The 23,021-nt window shown below is 41.1% G+C and overlaps 2 protein-coding genes across 2 annotated transcripts; both read left to right on the top strand.

Annotated features, from left to right (window-relative positions):
* The first annotated feature begins 6,673 nt into the window (after nucleotides 1–6,673).
* LOC145954736 (uncharacterized) lies at nucleotides 6,674–20,360 on the top strand. The gene is made up of 2 exons (XM_083069427.1): nucleotides 6,674–7,479; nucleotides 19,421–20,360. The coding sequence occupies exons 1-2, from the start codon at nucleotides 6,674–6,676 to the stop codon at nucleotides 20,358–20,360; spliced, it is 1,746 nt and encodes a 581-aa protein (XP_082925553.1).
* Nucleotides 20,361–20,538: 178 nt separating this feature from the next.
* LOC145954737 (uncharacterized) lies at nucleotides 20,539–22,814 on the top strand. The gene is made up of 2 exons (XM_083069428.1): nucleotides 20,539–22,101; nucleotides 22,572–22,814. Exons 1-2 carry the CDS (start codon nucleotides 20,539–20,541, stop codon nucleotides 22,812–22,814), a joined length of 1,806 nt encoding a protein of 601 aa, XP_082925554.1.
* The last annotated feature ends 207 nt before the right edge of the window (nucleotides 22,815–23,021 follow it).

The raw sequence follows: 23,021 nt of genomic DNA on the forward strand, positions 1-23,021 counted from the left end.
TTAAATATATAAAAAAAAAATATTATCACAAATTTTAATATAAATATTTGAGGTCATTATATCAAAGATTTTATTGAAAAAATAATTGATTAGATGTAATATCTTTTTAACCTTTAAATTTAAAATACAAGTTGTGACAACTTGATATCTTTATTTTTTCCCTAAAATAATAAAAAATATCTAACCAAAATATTTTTAATATGTACCACAATAATAACAATATTAACAATAACAATGCTATTTTTTAAAAATAATTAAATATCTGACTTTGGTGTACACCTTTGTCAGTTTTTATATTTTGGGATATATGAGTTGTGACAGTTCAAAAATCCTAACACTTTTAAAAGAAAAATAATAAACAAATTAATAAAAAATTTCCAACACACAAATATTTTCTACCAAAGAACTACGTGACTCTGATTCTTCATTACATATGGAGATACGTAGGAGCAGGAAATCACTCCTGTCGAGCAATAAAAAATAAAAATAACAATATTGTCTCATTTTTTAACAATATTATTATTAATTCATATTAATGTGGGGTGAGATAAATGTTTTAAAAGTTATAATAAATTTGCTTAATTAATTAAAGGTAATCGTCTTAAGACGAACGTTGTAAGGTGCTAATACCTTCCTTACATGTAATCGACTTCTGAACCCAAAAATCTAATTTTCATAGACCATTTTCTATTTTATGGTTTTTCCAATGTTTTTCCGTAAAAAAAAATAACATTGGTGGCGACTCCTTATTTTTTTTCAATTTATTTTTCGTCTTCCCGTCGCGATCTCGGTTACGACAGATGGCGACTTCACTAGGGACATTTATGAGAGTCAAGTCTATAATAATTAATTAAGCAAATTAATAATAAGTTTTAAAACGTTTACCTCACCCTTATTTTTTTTAAATATTTTCCTTATTCATTATTTGTCTTATTTGCGTGTATTTGTGTTAGGTATTTGAACTTTAGGGTAGAAGATTTTGTCATATCATGTGTGTTGTTCGTTTCGCAGATTGGGTAGTTTAGGATTACTCCTTTCACACACATCACCTATACACTTTCACACACGCTTATGAGCGAGGTCCTATGCCCGGACTTGAGTGCAACTTAGGATAAGTAAGAGATCGAGTAGTGGTAACCTTCTAGATGTACATCTTGTTTGGTTATCATGAAGGCCTCACCTAGAGTTTAATCCTTTCAAGGGTATTATCACTTCCAATAGTTTACCTATTGTTGTGATTGATATTCTAAAAAGGGGTTATTGGCTCTAGAAACCTGTTTTAGAACTATAGAACCACCTATTGTGAGGAACACATATTAATGGCCCTTTAGCCTTTTATTGTTAGGAGAATCCTTCAAAAGATGCAAGGGGATCAGTATTCTACCTCTGCAGTCAAATAACATAACCTATGCACAAAATAAAGAATCTATCTCTCTCTCTCTCTCTCTCTCTCTTCCTTTACTACATCATTTTATAACAAGTATCATGCATTTCATATAAAATAGATGAAAATAATTTTTGCATTTCAACAATCATGCAAAATAAATAGATAGAATCATAAATGGCATGTTGCATCCATTTCTAGGTTGTTAAGGGACCATAAAGACCTAATACTCGTTGTGAACATTTTCTAAGAGACATGGAATCAGATTTGAAGAAGACATTGAAGTTGAAGATCAGAAAACCTAATTTGAAGAGTTTAAGGGATCTCAGTAACAAGCTGAAAAATAGCCAACGCCGAACTTTTGTTGTTATATTTGGAAAGCTTCTTAACCTATTAGAAGTTACCGTGCAAGAAGGAGCTCTCACTACCTTAGCTTAATTCTACAACCCTCCTTTAAGATGTTTTACCTTCTAAGATTTCCAACTTGCTCCAACAATTGAAGAATTTGAACAAATACTGGATATTCCTTTAGGGAACAAAAAGCCTTACCTATATATGGGTCATTATCCTTCACTAGCTACAACTGCTGCAACCTTGGGGATTGGAGTAAAGGAGCTAACAAGTAAGAAAGAGATGAAAGGAGGCGTTGAAGGTTTCTCAAGAGCCTACTTAGAAGGATATGCATTATGTCTGGCAGAAAATGAAAAGTGGGATGGTTTCATGGATGTGCTCGCACTCATCATTTATGGGATTGTTCTGTTCCCAAATATTGAAGACTTTGTTGACTTTGCTGCAATTGATGTTTTCTTGGCCTACAAGCATGAGAGGAGAAGCCCTGTACTGGCCATTCATGCTGATACATACCACACACTTAATTTATGCCATGAAAGAAAAAGGTGGATGATTTTGTGTTGTTTGCCTACATTATACTTGTGGTTCATGACTCACATGTTCAAAAAAGGAAGATAGATAGAGACTATAAGCAAAAGCGAATGGGCCCACAACATAGCAAGTCTTAGCGAGAAGACCATTGTGTGGTACTCTTGTGAGAAAGACATAAGTGAAGTGATTTGCCAATGTGGAGACTTCCCTAACGTACCACTGATGCATAAAATACAATCCAACTCTTGTAATAAGGAAATTTGGTTATCCAATAAGGAGCCCACCTACAGAAGAGTCAATCACTCCCTTCATTGTCTATGAAATGAGTAAAGACTTAGATATGCTTAACAGGATTAGACGTGCTTGGGATCGAGTGATTAAGAAAGGAAGAGAGTTGGGGAAAAGAAGTTACACTGTAGAGGGAAGTTATCACCAATGGCTTTGTGAGAGAGTGAAAAAGGTCAAGTTTCCATTTCATAGCTCGGTTCCAGTTATTGAAGAAACAACAATTCAAGATCCCATGAGTTTGGAGGAAATTGAGGAACTAAAAAAAGAGCTGGAAAAATCTAAAAACGAAAAAGAAGCATTGAAGAAGGAATTGATACAGACTCGCCAAGAACATAGAGCCTCACAAGAAGAAATTACAAAAGTAAAGAAGTACGTTGAGTTAGCCAACAAACGAGAAAGAATAGAAGAAGAATGCAAGTTAAACACTCGAAGTTGTCTAGAGGCTATTGCCACAGAGCTAAAATTACAAAGAGGAGAGCAAGATGAGGCTAGAGTTAATAGTGAACGATGGAGAGAGGCATGGAAAAAGTCCAAGGAAGCTGAAAGAAGTGCACAAAGGCAACTTGAGCAATTGAAAAGGGTTGTGGCTGAGTATGAAAGTAGATTCCCAGATGAAAAACAACTAAATGCCAATCTTGTTTTGCAATATCAAGCCACACTAAATGCAAGAAATCAACATATTATGGAACTAGTAGAGGAAGTGGGGCAATCGAGGAAGGTTGTTGAAATACATGAAGCAAATCAAAGATTCTGGGCACGTAACCTCGTGAATCAAGTTCAACAAATCAAAGGAATTCTCAGTGATGCCTCTTACCTATTGCAAAGAGCCGAAGGAATGATAAACCCGCTGTCCACTCCCATAGATATTCATGAGTTCTTTGAATATTGTAGAGATATGATATCTCAGATGAAGAAGATGACTACTAGTGCTAAATGATTTGTATTTTTCTTTAAGTTGTATGAGAAATATCATATATGTATTTTGTAGTGCTCCACCCTTCTAAACTTTTTGTACTTCACTTTATCTATTTAATGAAGAAGGTTGTTGATGTTTTTCTCTTTACTATTGTTTCACTCATTCATTTTATGTAACTTCATGCTTATAGTATAAAAGAAGTTTGAAAATAGACGTTTGTGCACAAATTAAATCTGAATCTCGTATTAAATCTAGAACGTGATGTTCTAAAGAAAACAACACTAAAGGCGCTCATGCAAATTCTCGATTCGATGTTTTGTGAGACTTAGTACCTATGACGTGACGTTATAGGGAATAGTTTTAGGGGATGTTCACACACGAGCCAGGTGGCTTATGGTGCTCTAACAATTTCCCATATACAAAAGCATAATAATTGCATTTTCATATTCATCACATACTCATCACATAATCTTGCACAGTGCGTGAATGTGAAAGGAAAAACAAGTATTAAGGCAAAGAAAACATCCCTACAAAACCCTTATTGGACACGCGCCAAGACCAGGATCATGAAGGGAGTAGTGGAAGATTTGGAACAACAACATGACGAGTTGAGAGGAGATGTTAATCAGTTGAAAGAATAAATGAGTAAGATTTTGGACATGCTACAATCAATGGAGTCAAGAAGGGATACAAATGGAAATTCGTCTGAGCGACCTCATGTTACACCTGCTTACCCCCCTGGGTTCACTCCTCCACCACATCCCAACCAAAATACTCAGGTCCAGTTCCCTCCATATGGGTTACCCCAAGGCTATACACCACTAGTGGTTGCAAACACTTCAGAAAATGATCATCACGCTTCCACCATGAACCCTCAAAACCAGATTCATAATACTCAAACTCTATTCCCTCCATATGGCTTGCCTCCGGGATATACGCCACCAGTGGCTAATAATAATGAGAGTAATCCCATTACCTTTGTCTTAAACCCACCGAACCAAACACAACCCCAAGACCCAAACCTTGAAACAAGTGGACCACAAATTCCAACTCAACCTTACATCCAAATGCCTTATACCCATGTACATACGCCATCAGTTGACATGACTCAAGTTGGAGGCCCCTCGATCCACCAAAGTGTCGTTCCCACATCAGTTATCATTACGCAGCCTAGCCAACTCGAGGATAACTCATCTAAAGATACAATTTTTGGCAGAAAGATTAAGGGCAATTGAGGGAGTTGATCATTATGGACTCAATGCTATTGATTTGTGTCTAGTTCCTGATGTTGTGATCCCTCCTAAATTCAAGATTCCTGAATTCGATAAATATAGAGGGGACACATGCCCAAAGAACCATCTCACCATGTATTATCGAAAGATGGCCTCATGTGCTCACAATGATAAATTGTTGATCCATTTCTTTCAAGAAAGCCTTATAGGGGCTGCCTTGGGTTGGTACATGAACTTGGAACGAGGACGAATACATACGTGGAAAGATTGGCAGAAGTGTTCTTAAAGCAATACAAGTACAACATGGACATGGCCCTAGATTGCACACAACTGCAAAATATGTTGAAGAAGGAGAATGAAACTTTTAAAGAGTATGCCCAGCGTTGGAGAGGAGTGGCTGCTTAAGTACAACCCCCTTTGTCAGAAAAAGAGATGGTCACAATGTTCATTGATATGCTCCAATCAACCTTTTATGATAGCATGATTGGAAACGTATCATCGAACTTCTCAGACCTAGTCGTTATTGGAGAAAGGGTTGAGATGGGAGTGCGAACTGGTAAGATTGCTCACTTATCAACAGGATCAATGTGCGCAAAAAAGCCATCAACAAATACAGATAAGAAGAGAGGAAGTGAAACAAATGCAGTAATTTCAACCTCTATCGGGTCCAATTGTGTCCCTTTTACACCTAATCATCGACCCCAATACATGTATAACCCATAAGTGGCAGTGGTTTCTTTACCTCCATATCCAGAACATTATCAATTTGGGATGGCCTATCGATTACCTGCACCACTGTCGCAAGTCCCAATACCTCAACAAAATCAATCAAAAACTCCCTCTTCTAATGCGGATAACACTCAAAAGAAAGGAAACAACCAACAAAGAACATTGGTCCCAATCCCTATGACCTACACTAAACTCTTGCCACATTTGACTCACAATGGTTTGATAGTGTCATTCCCCTTAAAGCCTATTCAACCACCATATCCAAAGGGTTATGATCCAAATTCCAAGTATGATTATCATGCAGGGGATGTTGGCCATTCAACTGAAAGATGTTGGGGCTTAAAGCATAAGGTGCAAGACTTAATAGATATGGGGTTACTAAGCTTTAACGAAGATAGTCCAAATGTAGGGACTAATCCGCTTCCCGGTCATGGTTCCTCATCAGTAAACATTATTGAAGAAGTGTGTGATTAACAAGTGAAAAACGTAAGGAAAATCAAAACCTCTATGAGGTTCATTTTTTCGAAATTGTGTAGATTTGGGATGATTAAGGGAAACCTATTGGAAGCTGAGATGTGTGGTCTTCACCCAACTGCTATGCATTCTATTGAGAAGTGCGATGAATTTAAGCAAATTCTACAAGATCTGATTGACTCAAACTTGGTTCAAGTAAGTCAATTTCCAATTGGAGAGGATGTGTTAATGGCTTAATCAGAAGAAAGACCAAATGCGGTTATCCCAAGACCATTGGTAATTCACTTTACTAGAAATGTGCCTTTGCCAAAACCAAATATCCATAAGCCTCTTATTATGCAAGTCCCAACCCCTTTTCCTTACAAGGATACCAAGGCAATTCCATGGAAGTACGACACAGAGGTGAAGATAAATGGGAACATGAATGAACAACAAAAGGAAGAAGTAAGTGATGGGGAAACCGATGTTACAAATATTGCAGGAGTAGGCGGAATGACTCGTAGTGATAGGATCTATACTCCTAAAAAATTAAGGGAAGGAGATATAACTAAGAATCTTGGGGCAAAAGGGAAAGCAATCGTCGGTGGAGGAATTGAGCATATCACAAAGAACAATGGAAAAAATGCTATTGTGCAAGATGAGGAAGAGAAAAAGAAAGTGCCAAATGAGGAAGCTTTAGAATTCCTTAAATTCATTTGACAAAGTGAGTATAAACTCATTGATCAATTGGATCGTACACCTGCCAGGGTGTCCTTGCTATCATTGTTAATGAATTCTGAAAGTCATAGAAAGTTATTGATGAAGATTTTGAATGAAGCACATGTAGCTAATGACATTACACTAGATAAATTTGGAGGCATCATTGGTAACATTACATCCAATAATCGTCTCACTGTCACAGATGAGGAAATCCCAGTTGAAAGAAGGGGGCATAACAAAGCTTTACACATTTCTGTGAAATATCAGGACCATATTATGGCCAGAGTGTTGATTGATAATGGTTCTTCATTGAATGTAATGCCTAAGTCAACATTAAATCGATTGCCTTGTGATGGGACGTATATGAAATCAAGTTCTATGATTGTGAGGGCCTTTGATGGATCACGTAGAAAGGTAATGGGAGAGATTGAAATCCCTATTCAAATTGGTCCTTTCACTTTTAATATCACTTTCCAAGTCATGGATATCAAACCAGCATACAGTTGCTTGTTGGGTAGGCCATGGATCCATTCAGCTGGGGTAGTCCCATCTTCCTTGCATCAGAAGCTAAAGTTTATAGTGGATGATAAATTGGTGATTGTCTCAGGCAAAGAAGACATGTTGGTGAGTAGTCCTACACCTGCTCGCTATATTGAAGTAGCCGAAGAAGCTCTAGAAACCTCTTTTCAGTCTCTGGAAGTAATCAGTACTGCCTATGTTGAGTCATTGCCAAAGAATCCACAACCATCAAAAGCAATAATGATTGTAGCAAGAGTCATGATGAATGGAGGATATCAATTAGGGCAGGGGCTGGGAAAAAACCTAGAAGGAATTACAAGATTGATAGAGATTCTAGAGAATAAGAACCGATGTGGGTTAGGATATAAACTTACTGGGGCTTGTCGCCACCCGCCGAAACGGACCTTGGCATTCGCGACGATGGTCGGACTCTTATTTGATTTTGAAAAAATGATGGATCGCTAGAACGACTTATTCTCAAACTGAGACCTTGTCGAACTAACAATTTTATTAAATGGTTCACTAATCCATGTTAATCCCAAGCGGGACCCTCCATGGATTAGTGGTTTTCGAAAAGTAGGGTTCTTGGAGTCGCCACCAATGTTTTACTCAAAACATTGGAAAAAGAGTTAAGGCAATTGATTTCGCAAATCAACTTAGGCCATTACAACCAGAGTTGGGTAAGGGAGTCGGTTACGTGCGGGGAAGGTGTTAGCACCCCACAACGCCCCTTTCGGGTTCCCTATGACAGATTATTTCGTTAATAATAGCTTAAAATTACTAAATTACCCCTATTTATTAGAACGATATTAAGTGAATTATCTACATGATGAAAGCTTTAAACATGCAATGCAACAATCAGAAAGCGATAAAGAAAGCAATAAAAGACGAGTTTTGGAAGAAAACCTCTTGAAGCGTGCTTTTATATATTTAAAAGAACTAGGAGGCTTTTTGGCGCTCCTTCCCACTACACGCTCGCTTTCTCCTTTCCCTAAAATAAAATTTTTACTATGGAAATCAAATAGATTTCCCTTCGACTCGTTCGAATCTCAAGCAAATGGCTTATGATTCAAGAACTTCGTCGGATTGGCTTTCAGAGAGATTTCTAGGGCAGAGCACTGCTCAAAAACCCAAGAATACTCAGCCAGGGGATCCAGAATAGCTGGAAAAAGTGTGGAATGACGTCCAAATGACGTCCTTTTTATAGGGGTGAGGCGCAGTACGGCCTCTGACATCAATACGGCCCGTACTGAAGATTTGAACTACAGTACGGCCGTATTGAATTCAGTACGGCCGTACTGAAGTTTCAAAAACTTCAGTACGGCCGTATTGGTTTCAGTACGCCCGCACTGAAGTTCAAAAACTTCAGTACGGCCGTATTGGTTTCAGTACGGCCGTATTGTAGTACAAAATGTGCAGTACGGCCGTACTGAACTCCAAGGAGGCCGTATTGAGCTCCAAACCTCCCACTTTCTTATTTTTGGCTACTCTAAGACCTTTAAACCTACAGATAATCATCCTAGGGTCTTCCAGGAGTCCTTCTGGCTGACTTTCCTTCGGTCTTTGAGAGTCTTCGAGTCTTATTTCCGACCCGGACAATTTTAGGGGTCTACAGCTGCCCCCCCTTTACTTAGTCGGACGGCCTTTTGGTGTACCGGCTGACAAGTAAAGGAGTTGACCCAATTGTTCGGGTGATGTGCCATCCTTCTGACTTGTAGCGTCTTCCGGTGGAAAATTGTTGAGTAGCCTCTCCAGGTTGAGTATTAGTCGTCGCCTCTCCAGGCTCATGCATACCTCAGTGTTTCTGACAACCTCGGTAGCTGAGTACCGCCTCTCCAGGCCCTGCCTCTCAACATGAGGCAGTTGAGTATCGCCTCTCCAGGCCCTGCCTCTCAACATGAGGCAGTTGAGTTTACCCTCTCCAGGGTCTGCCTCTCAACATGAGGCCCTGCCTCTCAACATGAGGCAGTTGAGTTTACCCTCTCCAGGGTCTGCCTCTCAACATGAGGCCCTGCCTCTCAACATGAGGCAGTTGAGTTTACCCTCTCCAGGGTCTGCCTCTCAACATGAGGCCCTGCCTCTCAACATGAGGCAGTTGAGTTTACCCTCTCCAGGGTTTTGAGATAAGTTTGTCTCCACAGTCCACAATGCTGCTTCGACGGTTTGTTTTTCTGATTTTGTGCCGCTGAGGGCTGGATAACGCAGGGATCCGTCTAGGGGATGTGCAGTCATTCATAGGTTTTTGTGCCCCAACTTGCATTGCTTAGTTGGTACCCATGGGGAATTTCTAACTCCTTGGGGTGTAGACACAGATGCTCTCTCTCTGAGTTGAGCGATGCCTTATGTTTGGCTGACGTCCTTTTAACGTAAGTGGAGTATCCCGGTTGTCCTTATTCGGGTGACTCTTTTTGATTTTTCTGATTTTGTTGCCTCTGTGTAGGCTATCATCCGCTGGGGGATTTTGTCGTTTTGTTGTGATTAGCCTCTTTTGTTAGGCAGATCATCTTGACGCTTGATGTTTGGCTCGATGCCGAATTCCACTTGGGGAATATTTATTGATATATTTTTTTATTTTTCTCCTTTTGTAGGGGTGCCTCTTGAGTAGGCGACTGGGGATTTGGGGATCTTATGTATCCCAGAGTATTATTTAGGAAGCCTCTGCAGGCTTAGCCTCACTCAGCGCTTGAGTCAGAGAGCTATCTTCCACTGAGGAAGTTTCAAGTCCTTTGACTGAATATTTTGCTTGGATGATCGCGCTTCCATTGGGGATTTTGACGATCTTGCTTTGATAGCTCTCGCTGGGGATTTGTTCCATGAGCTTAAGCTGAGGTTTCTCTGGGGAGTATTATTTCTGCGAGCCTCTCCAGGCTTAGTTATTCTGAGAGAGTATTATTTCGGCGAGCCTCTCCAGGCTCAATTATTCTATACAATTGGGGAGTATTATTTCGGCAAGCCTCTCCAGGCTCAATTATTCTGAGAGAGTATTATTTCAGCAAGCCTCTCCAGGCTCAATTATTCTGAGAGAGTATTATTTCGGCAAGCCTCTCCAGGCTCAATTATTCTGAGAGAGTATTATTTCAGCAAGCCTCTCCAGGCTCAATTATTCTGAGAGAGTATTATTTCGGCAAGCCTCTCCAGGCTCAGTTATTCTGAGAGAGTATTATTTCGGCGAGCCTCTCCAGGCTCAGTTATTCTGAGAGAGTATTATTTCGGCGAGCCTCTCCAGGCTCAGTTATTCTATACAATTGGGGAGTATTATTTCGGCAAGCCTCTCCAGGCTCAATTATTCTGAGAGAGTATTATTTCAGCAAGCCTCTCCAGGCTCAATTATTCTGAGAGAGTATTATTTCGGCAAGCCTCTCCAGGCTCAATTATTCTAAGAGAGTATTATTTCGGCAAGCCTCTCCAGGCTCAGTTATTCTATACAATTGGGGAGTATTATTTCGGCAAGCCTCTCCAGGCTCAGTTATTCTGAGAGAGTATTATTTCAGCAAGCCTCTCCAGGCTCAATTATTCTGTACAATTTTTGTGGGATTTTCTGTATTTTGCCTTTTTTGTCGTTTTTTGGCTTTTTCTGTATTTTGCCTTTTGTTGACTTTGGCTTTTTTGTACAGAAATTAAAAGTGCTAAAGAATTTGAATTCAAAATGACAAATTTCATTAATAGAATGAATTTGTACAAAGATGATTAAAAAGTGGGGCAAAGCCCAATCAAGCAAATACACAAAAAGCGAGAAAAAGATAGCCGGTCTTCACTCCTCTGCCGGCGGGTCCTGTGGAGGGTCTGGGAAGCGGCGGTGTAGCCAGACCGACAGGCTGTCAAACTCCTGTCTGAGGGCATCGATACCATGCTGAGCAGCATCAAATCGAGTGTCGAAACTCTGCTGCAAGGTGCCGATGCTATGCTGAGTGGTATCGAATCGACTATCGATGCTCCGCTGTAAGGCGTCGAAGCGGGCATCGAAGTAGGCCCTGTCCTGCTGTGAGGTGCCGGCCTCTGGCTGCGGGTTCACGTCACCTGGGAGCTCGATGTTCTCGAAGAGCTCGCTGAAGGTGTCGCGTGTGGTCGCCCGTACAAATTGCCTCCCTGCCCTGGCAATGATCTTCATGTTGATCAGGGTGGCAGCATTGATGGGCTTGGGCGCCAACTCCCCTGCGTCTATGCCATCGGGGCATCCCCAAGTCTCGGCGAGTCGTGAAAGGAACGTGGAGACCATGATGTAGCCTCGCCGAGCGTCACTACCCTCTCTTGCCCCCAGATTCTTTATGTGCTCGAGGAAAAAGAATCCGGGGTTGGCTTTCTGTCCAGTGACCATGCAATAGAGAGCCAGTAGATCCTGTCGTGTCACTGACTCTGGGCTCTTTGGTCTGGCATGGATGGAGCCTGTGACCAGCTTGTGGCAAATGCGGAGCGCTGTCGGGAGCCGAGTACCCTTCACTCCGGCGTGGTAGTCTATCTGACCCGTAAGCTCTCTCCACATTTCGTTCGTGGTCAGATTATCGGGGCACTCGCAGATGGCGTCCCGATACTCCAGCTGATCGGCTCGCTGGAAGAAACCAGCCTGGACATTGAATTCGTCCAGCGTTAGGGAGCGGTATCCTCCCATCATCCAAAAGTCCACTGAGTAGACCGTCGCACCGTAACTGTTCGTCGACTCTGTCATGCCGACGGTAGCTAGGAACTCCTTCGTTGCCGTCGGATAGATCCTAGGGTGGGGGTCAAGGAGGAACCCCCATCCTATGGCGTTGATGTAGCCAACGACCTCATCCTCCCATTCCATCGCTCGAAGGATGTTGAGGTCGAGCACCCTTGACGGTTGGAATATAAACGACTCAAGGAGCTCCAACCTTTCTTGATGTCGCGCGGTCATCTCGATTTGCGCGGGGACCCTGTGCCTCTTTCTTGATGATTCGGCCATTTCTCAGAATTTGGGAAGATCTCAGACACACTCACAAAGAAAGTATGCAAAGGAGTGAAGAATGCTGTGCAGAAATGAGAGGGGAAGGGGCCTATTTATAGAAAAATTTACGTCAGTACGGCCCGTATTGAATTCAATACGGCCGTACTGACTTGGCCGTTAGTGTGCAAAAACGGGGGACCAATACGGCCCGTATTGGATTCAATACGCCCGTATTGGTGTGTCTGTTGAGGTCAATACGGGCGTATTCTGTTCAGTACGCCCGTATTGAACTGAAGGGTTGCCCGTAACCCTAGTTTCAGTACGGGCGTACTGAAATGGGTACGGGCGTATTGAGCCTACTCCACTGAATTTTTTTTTTTTTTTTTTTTTTTTTTTTTTTTTTGATAAACAGAGAATAAGTTATCTTCCATTACACCTATCATCTGTATGCATGTATGCGGTATGATGCACCTAATTCTATTTGATTTATTTTTTCAAAAGAATTAACCGATGCGTTTCTTTGTTTGGATCTTGCCATTCCTCTAGACGGGCTGTGCGTTGCCGATTTCTGTAACCGAGGAATGATGCGTGTTATATTGAGATGGGTGTCATCAACCCAGTGATCCTCCCCTTCCTTTAGAAGACGTGTCAACCCTCCTATTGACCACTATATCTCCATGTTTCCACTAGATTATCCTAAAATCATTTGGGACAAGAGAGAAAAGAAAGGAAAGATATTTTTGTTCTGAAGTTTGTGTTTTAGAGGGGATTTATTTTTCAAAAATGGTTTTTGTAAGAATGGTTGGCCAAGGTAGGCTTATGTGTTTAGGCTTGTTTGATTAAACACTTATGAAGTTAATAAAATCTTGTTTATTGACGTTGTGATTTTGACAACTTGGATAGCTTCCCTTGAACCTTTCTTTTTGAATTCGGTTCATGGTACCATCATGGATTTCTTTTTCTTTTTGATTGTCCTTATTTTTTGCCTAAAACACCCTTTTGTGGCATCTTAGCGGACCTTTGTTTGTGTTTATTTTTGCAACCCTAATTTTTGCCTAGGTCACCCTTTTGTGGGATTCCTAGCGGGTTTTTTGCTCTTATTTTTGCGCAGCCCCCTTTTTGGGTTTCCTGCCGAGCTTTTTGTTTTTAGGATTTCTTTTTTTTATCCATGATGGCACTTGTTGAGGCCAAGGAAAGGTGCTCCAAGTTGTCATACACACTTCCACATAAAAATGATGCGGGATTATTATTATTAAGATGATTTTAACCTCATTCATGTTTATTCAAACAGGGTTAAAAAATAATGTGGCTTAGAGATTTATTGTAAGCAAGAAAAGAAGCAATAAGAAATAATAAAGAATGATTTTATTATAATCATAGTGGAAACATGTGCCCTATCGAGGCTCGGGGGTCGGGCTGTCCCCGAGGAATGATCTCTAATAGTCATCAGGTCTATACATCCCTATCGGAAGGAGAAAAAACACTTGACGACAACGACCAGCCTTAACGCTTGTGAACCGGCCTTTCTAAAGATCTGGCTTAAAGAACGTCGAGAATGATCTTTGTTCCTCTTCGTCCTTTGATCTTTATTAGGGTTGTATCCTAACCCTTGTTTCCCCGGATTATCCTTAATAATAGGTAGCTCGGGAATTCCTTGGGAATCCTTGCCAAGTCCTTGTCCAGGCAAGTATCCGTTCTTGGTGAGCATGGAGGCTACCTTCTTCATTTCTCGGGAAAACGTTTCAACATTGGCAATTTCCAATGCTTGGAAGGCGGTTTCTAGAGCCTCCTCCGCTGCATCCACGTAAGGTATGGCAGATGGCTTGCTGATGAGTATGTCATCTTCAGCTTGTACAGTCACCAGCTTGTCACCCACTATGAACTTGACTTTCTGGTGGAGCGTAGAAGGAACAACTTTTGCATCATGAATCCAAGGTCGGCCGAGGAGACAGCTGTATGCGGGAGTAATGTCCATCACTTGGAATTCGACATTAAAGATAGTGGGTCCAATTTGGATTGGAAGATTGATCTCTCCCACCACTTCTCTTTTAGAACCATCGAAGGCTCGAACGATCATGTTGCTCGGGCGCATTTGGATTCCCTTGATTGCCATTTGATCGAACGTTCTTTTTGGCATCACATTCAAGGAAGATCCATTATCTACCAAGACTTTAGCGATGTGATATTCCTTGCACTTCACAGAGATGTGCAAGGGCTTGTTGTGGTTCGGTCCCTCAGCGGGGAGTTCTTCATCGGTGAAAGTGAGGTGATCATTAGCCGTGATGTGACTAATAATACCCTCAAACTTGTCTTGGGAGATAGTATGCGATACATATGCCTCGTTCAAGACTTTCAACAGAGCTTGCCGATGCGGTTCGGAGCATAGGATCAACGACAACAGAGTAATCTTTGCTGGCGTCTTATGAAGTTGATCCATGATGGAGTACTCGCTCTGTCGGATATACTTTAACAGCTCGTCTGTCTCCTCCTCGGATTCTTTATTTTCCTCGGTTTTCTCTTCTTTTTCTTTCCCTTTATTCTTGGGAGCTTTGTCATGAAGATCTTCGGGAGTGTAGATCCTGCCACTCCTAGTCATGCCCCCAAGTCCAGCGATGTTAGAGATATCGCTGTCGGCAGAAGAATGGATGTCGTATATCCATGGCACAACCTTATTTGATTCGTAGGGAAAAGGCCTTGGAGTAGTGATCCTTAACGGTGTTGGACCTTCCCCTTTGTTTGTCTTGATTACCAACAACGGAGTTGACGTGTGTTCGCTTGGCGCGGTTGTTGGCTTGCATTTAATAACAAATGGCGTGCGATCCATTCTGAACATACGCATCGATTAATTCTTTCTTTTTATTAATGTTTTATTATTAAATTACTTGGAGAGATGTATGCAAATGAATGACTATGAAATGCAAAGGCAATTGAGAGATTTCATAAATCAAAAACTTGATTTCATTGATCATAGAAAGTGTACAACTTATCATACAATGCTTTGAAGCAATTTTTTACAATATGAGAAAAGCCGATAAAAACCCACAGGCGGGTTCATTTTTCTTCTCCATTCGTCTTCGGCTTCCTCCACATGACGTGCCATTGCTTCAACTTGCATATGGACGGCTTGGCTCATATCATCACTAATCTTCTGAGCGTCTTTCGCCTTTTGAGTGTGATAGTTGATCATGGCCTGCAGTTCGTTAAGCTCGTCTTCGGCTCGATCCTTCTCCTCTCGGAGTCTAGCCATCTGTGCTAGTCCTTCCCTTTCTCTCTTGCGGAAATCGGAAAGGCTTGCGGTTTGTTGTTGAGCAACTTCCCGCCATTGCTGTGCATCGGATCGAGTCAAGAGCAGATTGTCTTGCATGTCCTTGATCAACTGTGCCTGCCTTGCATGTTCGGCTTCAAGGTGTGCTATCTTTGCGTTGACTTCTTGGAGTTGACTACTCGGTCCAACCTTTGGCATTTTGGATGCCCGAGTAGCCTCCTCATTGAGGTTAGCACACTCATCCTTGAGCCGCTCTATCTCGTGGTCTTTCTTCTTGCATTGCCTTTGTAGACCATCGATGACGAAGCTGGATTCTTCATTTTTCTCTTCAAGAACTCTCATTTGAGCTCCCATAATTTCCAGCTTCTTGGTCAAGGCGTCGACTTGTTCTTGCATTATCCTCCTTGTAGTTGCGGTTGCGCAAGAGGTGGATGGTTGGGACACCCCTCTCTCGCTCCTCCATATCTCGTAGTCGGTGGAGGCGGATACCCGAGGCTTTCCAAGCTCTCGATCTTCCTCATAGATTGGTTTCTCCCACGCTCTAATGACAGCGTGCATATCCCTCTGATGCTCGGAATCAAAGGAGAAACACGACCCTCCAAGCTCCTCTTGAACAGGAACAATCTGAGTCCTCATAAGTTGTCTCATAACCAATCTAGGTGAGTAGGCTATGCAACCTCTGAGGCCCATCAATGGTATGCTTGGATAACTACCGCATCTTGTCAATACATTGCTCGGACGGAACCAAGGGCAAACCCACGTGAAGTGCTCAATACTCCACTGTTCCATCTCTTCCTTCCATTCGGAAGCATATCGGCGGCGTACGGGATCTTCGAAAAACTTCTCAAAGGATCGGGCAAGGTCCCCAGGTGACTAGAGGCATAAAAGTGTGTGATGCCCCACACATACAACAAAGAGGTGCAGCATCGAATAGTCTTCCCTTGCTTCTGCTGAGATAGGTTGACAGAAAGCAAGGTGTCAGCAAGAATGGCAGGCACGGGACTCTTCATGTGTACGTCCCAAGCGAAGAAAGCGTCCATGGCAGCGTGGTCCACTGTGTTAGCGTGAAAGGGGAATAAGATCATCCCAAACACGGCTAACGCTAGAGTCTTGTTGAAAGCTAACCAATCTCCCTCATCAGCCAAGGAAGAAAGGTGGTCTTCAATCATAGCAAGCTTCCAACCCCTGATACTGTCGTTCCCCACTAAAGCGGATGATCGTGATGGCAGTTTGACTTGAGTTGCGACCCTCTCTACGGCCACATGATTTCCATGGAAGATATAGACCCCTGCTGATTTGGGCCATCGTAGCATGAGCTCATACTCCTCGAGAGTAGGAACTAAGTCAAACTGGGGGAACTCGAAACAATGCAGATCGAGACTCCAAAAATGGACCAAGGCTCTCAGAAAAGCTGGATCCACACAAATCTTCATCAAATCGAGAACTCGTCCATAAGATTTTTCAAACTCCAAACGAGCCTCTCGTGGCATCAAGGAACAGAGGTGATCCAACCTCTCGGCACGGTATAACAAGAAGTCCACTTTCTTCAACTGCCCTTGCATTCCCCTAGATCCCTCCATAATCTACAATAAAATGCATGATATGAGATGATGGTGGTGAATATGCATGCATAGTGTTTATTTAACTAAGCATTATCATGTTTTCGGAATGTTCCTAAGATGATGCATGATATTGCTTGGTTTGGATAAATAACCCTTTTTTTCTTTTTTTCGGGTATTTTGTTTTGTATATATTTTTATTTTTTATTTTTTGGGTGAAAAGGGAAACTACCTACATGAATGTGATGATGGTAGATGTTAACACCATGTAATGGAAGATTCTTATTCCCATTTATTCTTATTTTAAAAAAAGGAATGTTGTATGTTTAAATAATGCAATGTATGCTCAAACAATGTCACATAAACAATGCACAAACAATTCACTCATCCACGAACAGTCACGAGCGAATCACGAGGTAGGGGTATCCTGCAGAAAAGTGCATATTCAAGGTGGTTCTAACTGTTCTCACCGGTCTGAGGCCCCCAAGGTGCCCCCATTATAGGGACCCAATTCCTCTCGTCGTAAGTCGATGGAAAGTTCCAACGCACTGTCGGACTTGAGTTCATGGTTATCACCTTGAGTGATGTTTTCCGACAACGGTCTGCGGGCACCTATAGACCCATTCGACAACCGGCCGTACTAACATCCACTCCCTATGGATTACCACTCATGCCCCCGGGTATAGAGGGAACTGTTGTGTGCAAAGGTTCGTGTACAGTTTGTATTTCAAACAATTGCGTAAATTTAAAAATACAACAGTTATTAAAGCCAAATAGATAAACATGTTATCATACAAGTGAGGGGTAATAAAGTAATTTTAAACTATTATTTTAGAAATAATCCATCACTAAATGGGATTGACTCTCGAGGCATCCCCAGTGGAGTCGCCATCTGTCGCCACCCGCCGAAACGGACCTTGGCATTCGCGACGATGGTCGGACTCTTTTTAAGAGTTTTGAAAAATGATGGATCGCTAGAACGACTTATTCTCAAACTGAGACCTTGTCGAACTAACAATTTTATTAAATGGTTCACCAATCCATGTTAATCCCAAGCGGGACCCTCCATGGATTAGTGGTTTTCGAAAAGTAGGGTTCTTGGAGTCGCCACCAATGTTTTACTCAAAACATTGGAAAAAGAGTTAAGGCAATTGATTTCGCAAATCAACTTAGGCCATTACAACCAGAGTTGGGTAAGGGAGTCGGTTACGTGCGGGGAAGGTGTTAGCACCCCACAACGCCCCTTTCGGGTTCCCTATGACAGATTATTTCGTTAATAATAGCTTAAAATTACTAAATTACCCCTATTTATTAGAACGATATTAAGTGAATTATCTACATTATGAAAGCTTTAAACATGCAATGCAACAATCAGAAAGCGATAAAGAAAGCAATAAAAGACGAGTTTTGGAAGAAAACCTCTTGAAGCGTGCTTTTATATATTTAAAAGAACTAGGAGGCTTTTTGGCGCTCCTTCCCACTACACGCTCGCTTTCTCCTTTCCCTAAAATAAAATTTTTACTATGGAAATCAAATAGATTTCCCTTCGACTCGTTCGAATCTCAAGCAAATGGCTTATGATTCAAGAACTTCGTCGGATTGGCTTTCAGAGAGATTTCTAGGGCAGAGCACTGCTCAAAAACCCAAGAATACTCAGTCAGGGGATCCAGAATAGCTGGAAAAAGTGTGGAATGACGTCCAAATGACGTCCTTTTTATAGGGGTGAGGCCCAGTACGGCCTCTGACATCAATACGGCCCGTACTGAAGATTTGAACTACAGTACGGCCGTATTGAATTCAGTACGGCCGTATTGGTTTCAGTACGCCCGCACTGAAGTTCAAAAACTTCAGTACGGCCGTATTGGTTTCAGTACGGCCGTATTGTAGTACAAAATGTGCAGTACGGCCGTACTGAACTCCAAGGAGGCCGTATTGAGCTCCAAACCTCCCACTTTCTTATTTTTGGCTACTCTAAGACCTTTAAACCTACAGATAATCATCCTAGGGTCTTCCAGGAGTCCTACTGGCTGACTTTCCTTCGGTCTTTGAGAGTCTTCGAGTCTTACTTCCGACCCGGACAATTTTAGGGGTCTACAGGGCTGATAAAAGAAGAATGGCTGAGGAAAATAGAGAGAAAAGGTTGGCTCGATTGGAGAATCGGGAGCCAAGGATTAAAAGAATTCCCATTTGTGATCTCTATCAGAGTTTTTGAAGTGGAGGACAGGTACACACAAACCAAGTGGCTATGGCTAAAGAAGATCAAAATGTTGATGAACACGTCAACTTGGTGAATCGATGTGACCCTAATGAAGAACTTCATAATTGGACGATCATCGAACTTCCTGTGATTTTTAACTCCTTTTCAAAGTAATTGTAATACAAACTCTATGATCATGCCCAGGATTTTAGTATCACTTTTTGTTAAATGGGCTTGCATGTTATTTTTTGGTATATCATATGAATGAAATACATTTTGAGAATCTTCCAATCATTATCTTTGTCTTATACCTTCCCTTCTTTTCCGTTTCAATATCTATTTATCAATTTTATCTCTTGTCAAACCTAAATTGCAGATCCAAAAATAATCACATTAAAAATAATAGCGCTAATATCTCATGTCACGATTTTGATCATCCTATTTACGAAGCCAAGGAAGATGATGATGACCTAGAGGCCCCATTCGAGTTGAGAAGATTGGTGGAGCAAGAAGACAAAATAGTTCTACCTCATGAGGAAGAAGTTGAAATGATCAATCTAGGAGGTGAAAATGATAAAAAGGAAGTTAAAGTGGGCACTGCCATAAAAGGAGATGAGAGAAGAATGTTATTTAAGCTTTTGACTGACTATGTTGATATCTTTGCATGGACATATCAAGACATGCCTGGGTTAGATTCCAACATAGTTGAGCATCGATTGTCATTAATACCTGAGTATCCACCAATAAAGCAAAAGTTGAGGCACATGAAACCAGAAGTGTCCTTAAAGATCAAAGAAGAGGTCAAGAAACAACTAGATGCAGGGTTCCTTGCAGTAGCCAAATACCCTCAATGGGTTGCCAATATAGTACGAGTTCCAAAGAAAGATGGAAAAGTCAGAATGTGTGTGGACTACCGAGACCTTAATAGGGCTAGTCCTAAAGATGATTTTCCACTACCTCATATAGACGTTCTGGTAGATAACACTGCCCAACATGCTTTCTTCTCCTTTATGGATGGATTTTCATGGTTCAATCAAATTAAGATGGCTTCTGAAGACATGGAAAAAACCACATTCATTACATCTTGGGGAACATTTTGTTACAAGGTGATTCCATTTGGGTTGAAAAATGCAGGAGCAACATATCAACGAGCAATGGTGACTTTGTTCCATGACATGATGCATAAAGAAATAGAGGTATATGTTGATGATATGATTGCTAAGTCGAGAACAGGGGCAGAACACATCACTAACCTACAAAAATTGTTTGAGCGTTTGAGAAAATATAAGTGTACTTTTGTTTGGATTTGTGGTTAGTGAAAAAGGGATAGAAGTAGATCCCGACAAAGTGCAAGCAATCCTAGAAATGCCAGCCCCTAGCACAGAAAAAGAAGTTCGTGGGTTCTTTGGGAGATTGAATTACATTGCCAGATTTATATCTCAACTGACTGCTACTTGTAACCCAATTTTCAAATTATTACGCAAAAGTCAACCAATGGTGTGGAATGAAGATTTTCAAAAGGCTTTCAAAAAGATCAAGCAATACTTGCAAGAGCCGCCGATCTTAGTACCACCAGTACCAGGGAGACCTCTCATACTATATATGTCTGTGCTTGATGAATCTATGGGTTGTGTATTGGGGCAACATGATGCTTCTGGGAAGAAAGAGCAAGCAATTTATTATTTGAGCAATAAGTTTACAAATTGTGAGATGAGGTACTCCTTATTAGAGCGAACATGTTGTGCATTGGCTTGGGTTGCTCGACGATTGAGGCAATACATGTTAAGCCATACTACATGGTTAGTATCTAAAATGGATCCAATCAAATACATATTTGAGAAGCCTGCTCTCACTGGTCGGATTGCTCGTTGGCAAATGTTGTTGTCAGAATATAATATTATTTATGTAACTCAGAAAGCTGTCAAGGGTAGTGCATTAGCAGAATATCTGGCTCATCAACCCATAGAAGATTACCAATCAATGCAATGCGAATTTCCAGATGAAGACATAATGACATTATTTGATGAGGAAGAATCCATAAACGAAGAAAAATGGACACTGTTGTTTGATGGAGCTTCTAATGCACTGGGGCATGGAATTGAGGTAGTGTTAATTTCTCCAAAGAATCAGTTCATCCCTTTTACTGCAAGGTTGGGTTTTGATTGCACTAATAATGTGGCAGAATATGAAGCGTGTGCAATGGGGATTGTAGCAGCCCTAGAGTTCAAGGCTAAAGTGTTGGAGGTATATGGAGACTCAGCATTAGTTGTTCATCAACTCAAGGGTGAATGGGAGACTCGAGATGCAAAGTTAATCCTATATCACTCGTACATCAAGGGGTTGATGGAACAATTTGAAGAAATCACTTTCCAACATATCCCCCGTGAGGATAACCAATTAGTAGACGCTTTGGCCACTTTGTCTTCAATGTTTAAGATAAGTCAAGGAAATGAAGTGCCATTAATAAGAATACAAAATCGAGACCAACCAGCATACTGCCAAGCAGTAGAGGAGGAACCAGATGGAAGACCATGGTTCCATGATATAAAGTGCTACATAAAAGATAAAGAGTATCCCCCTAGTGCTTCAGAAAATGATAAAAAGACCTTGAGGAGATTGGCAATGGGATTCTTCTTAAATGGTGATGTACTTTATAAGAGAAACCACGACATGGTATTACTCAGATGTGTTGATGCTATTGAAGCCAAGAAAATAGTGGAAGAAGTTCATGAAGGCTCATTCGGAACACACATGAATGGGCATGCAATGGCAAGGAAAATTTTAAGGTCTGGTTATTATTGGTTGACCATGGAATCTGATTGTTGTAGTCATGTGAGGAAATGCCACAAATGTCAAATGTACGCTGATAATATCCATGCACCACCAACACCCTTGAATGTTTTGGCTGCACCATGGCCATTTTCAATGTGGGGAATGGATGTGATTGGTCTAATTGAACCAAAGGCATCAAATAGGCATCGTTTCATCCTCGTAGATATTGACTACTTCACTAAATGGGTCGAAGCAGCTTCTTATGCCAGCGTGACAAGAAATGTGGTAGTCAGATTCATCAAAAGAGATCTAATTTGTCGATACGGTCTACCGAGCCACATCATTACTGATAATGGAACCAATTTGAACAATAAAATGATGAAAGAGTTGTGTGATAATTTCAAAATTCAACACCATAATTATTCACCATATCGCCCTAAGATGAATAGGGCAGTAGAAGCAGCAAATAAAAATATCAAGAAAATTGTTCAAAAAATGGTGGTAACTTACAAAGATTGACATGATATGCTTGCTTTTGCCTTGCATGGCTATCACACTTTTGTTCGTACCTCTACTGGGGCAACCCCATATTCTCTCGTGTATGGCATGGAGGTTGTGCTCCCAATTGAGGTACCTTAAGGGTATTGGCCGAAGCCAAACTTGAGGATGCTGAATGGGTACAAATTCGTTATAATCAATTAAATCTCATTGAAGAAAAAAGGCTAAATGCCTTATGTCATGGTCAATTATATCAGAGAAGGGTGAAAAGAGATTATGATAAGAAAGTTCGTCCTCGAGAGTTTCAAGAAGGAGATTTGGTGCTCAAGAAGATCTTACCAAACCAAAAAGATCACAGAGGGAAATGGACTCCAAATTATGAAGGACCTTATGTGGTGAAAAAGGCATTTTCAAGAGGAGCTTTAATCCTTACAAATATGGATGGTGAAGATTTATTGCTTCCTGTAAATTCTGATGCAGTCAAGAATTATTATGCCTAAAAGAGAGGAAATAAATAAAAAGAAAAGGCTCGCTAGGCTGAAAACCTTAAAAGGCTACCTAGGCAAAAGTTAAAGCGACCTGCTAGGCTAAAAATCTTAAAGGGCGGTCTAGGCAAAAGTTAGGGTAAAAAAAAATAGAAAAGGAATCTTAAAGATAGATGGGCATAACCATTGAAACTTGAAACTAGAACAAATTGAAGAGTCCAT

This window comes from Cajanus cajan, chromosome 2, assembly GCF_000230855.2.
Source record: "Cajanus cajan strain Asha chromosome 2, NIPB_CcT2T_4, whole genome shotgun sequence".
NCBI classification, from domain to species: Eukaryota; Viridiplantae; Streptophyta; class Magnoliopsida; order Fabales; family Fabaceae; genus Cajanus; species Cajanus cajan.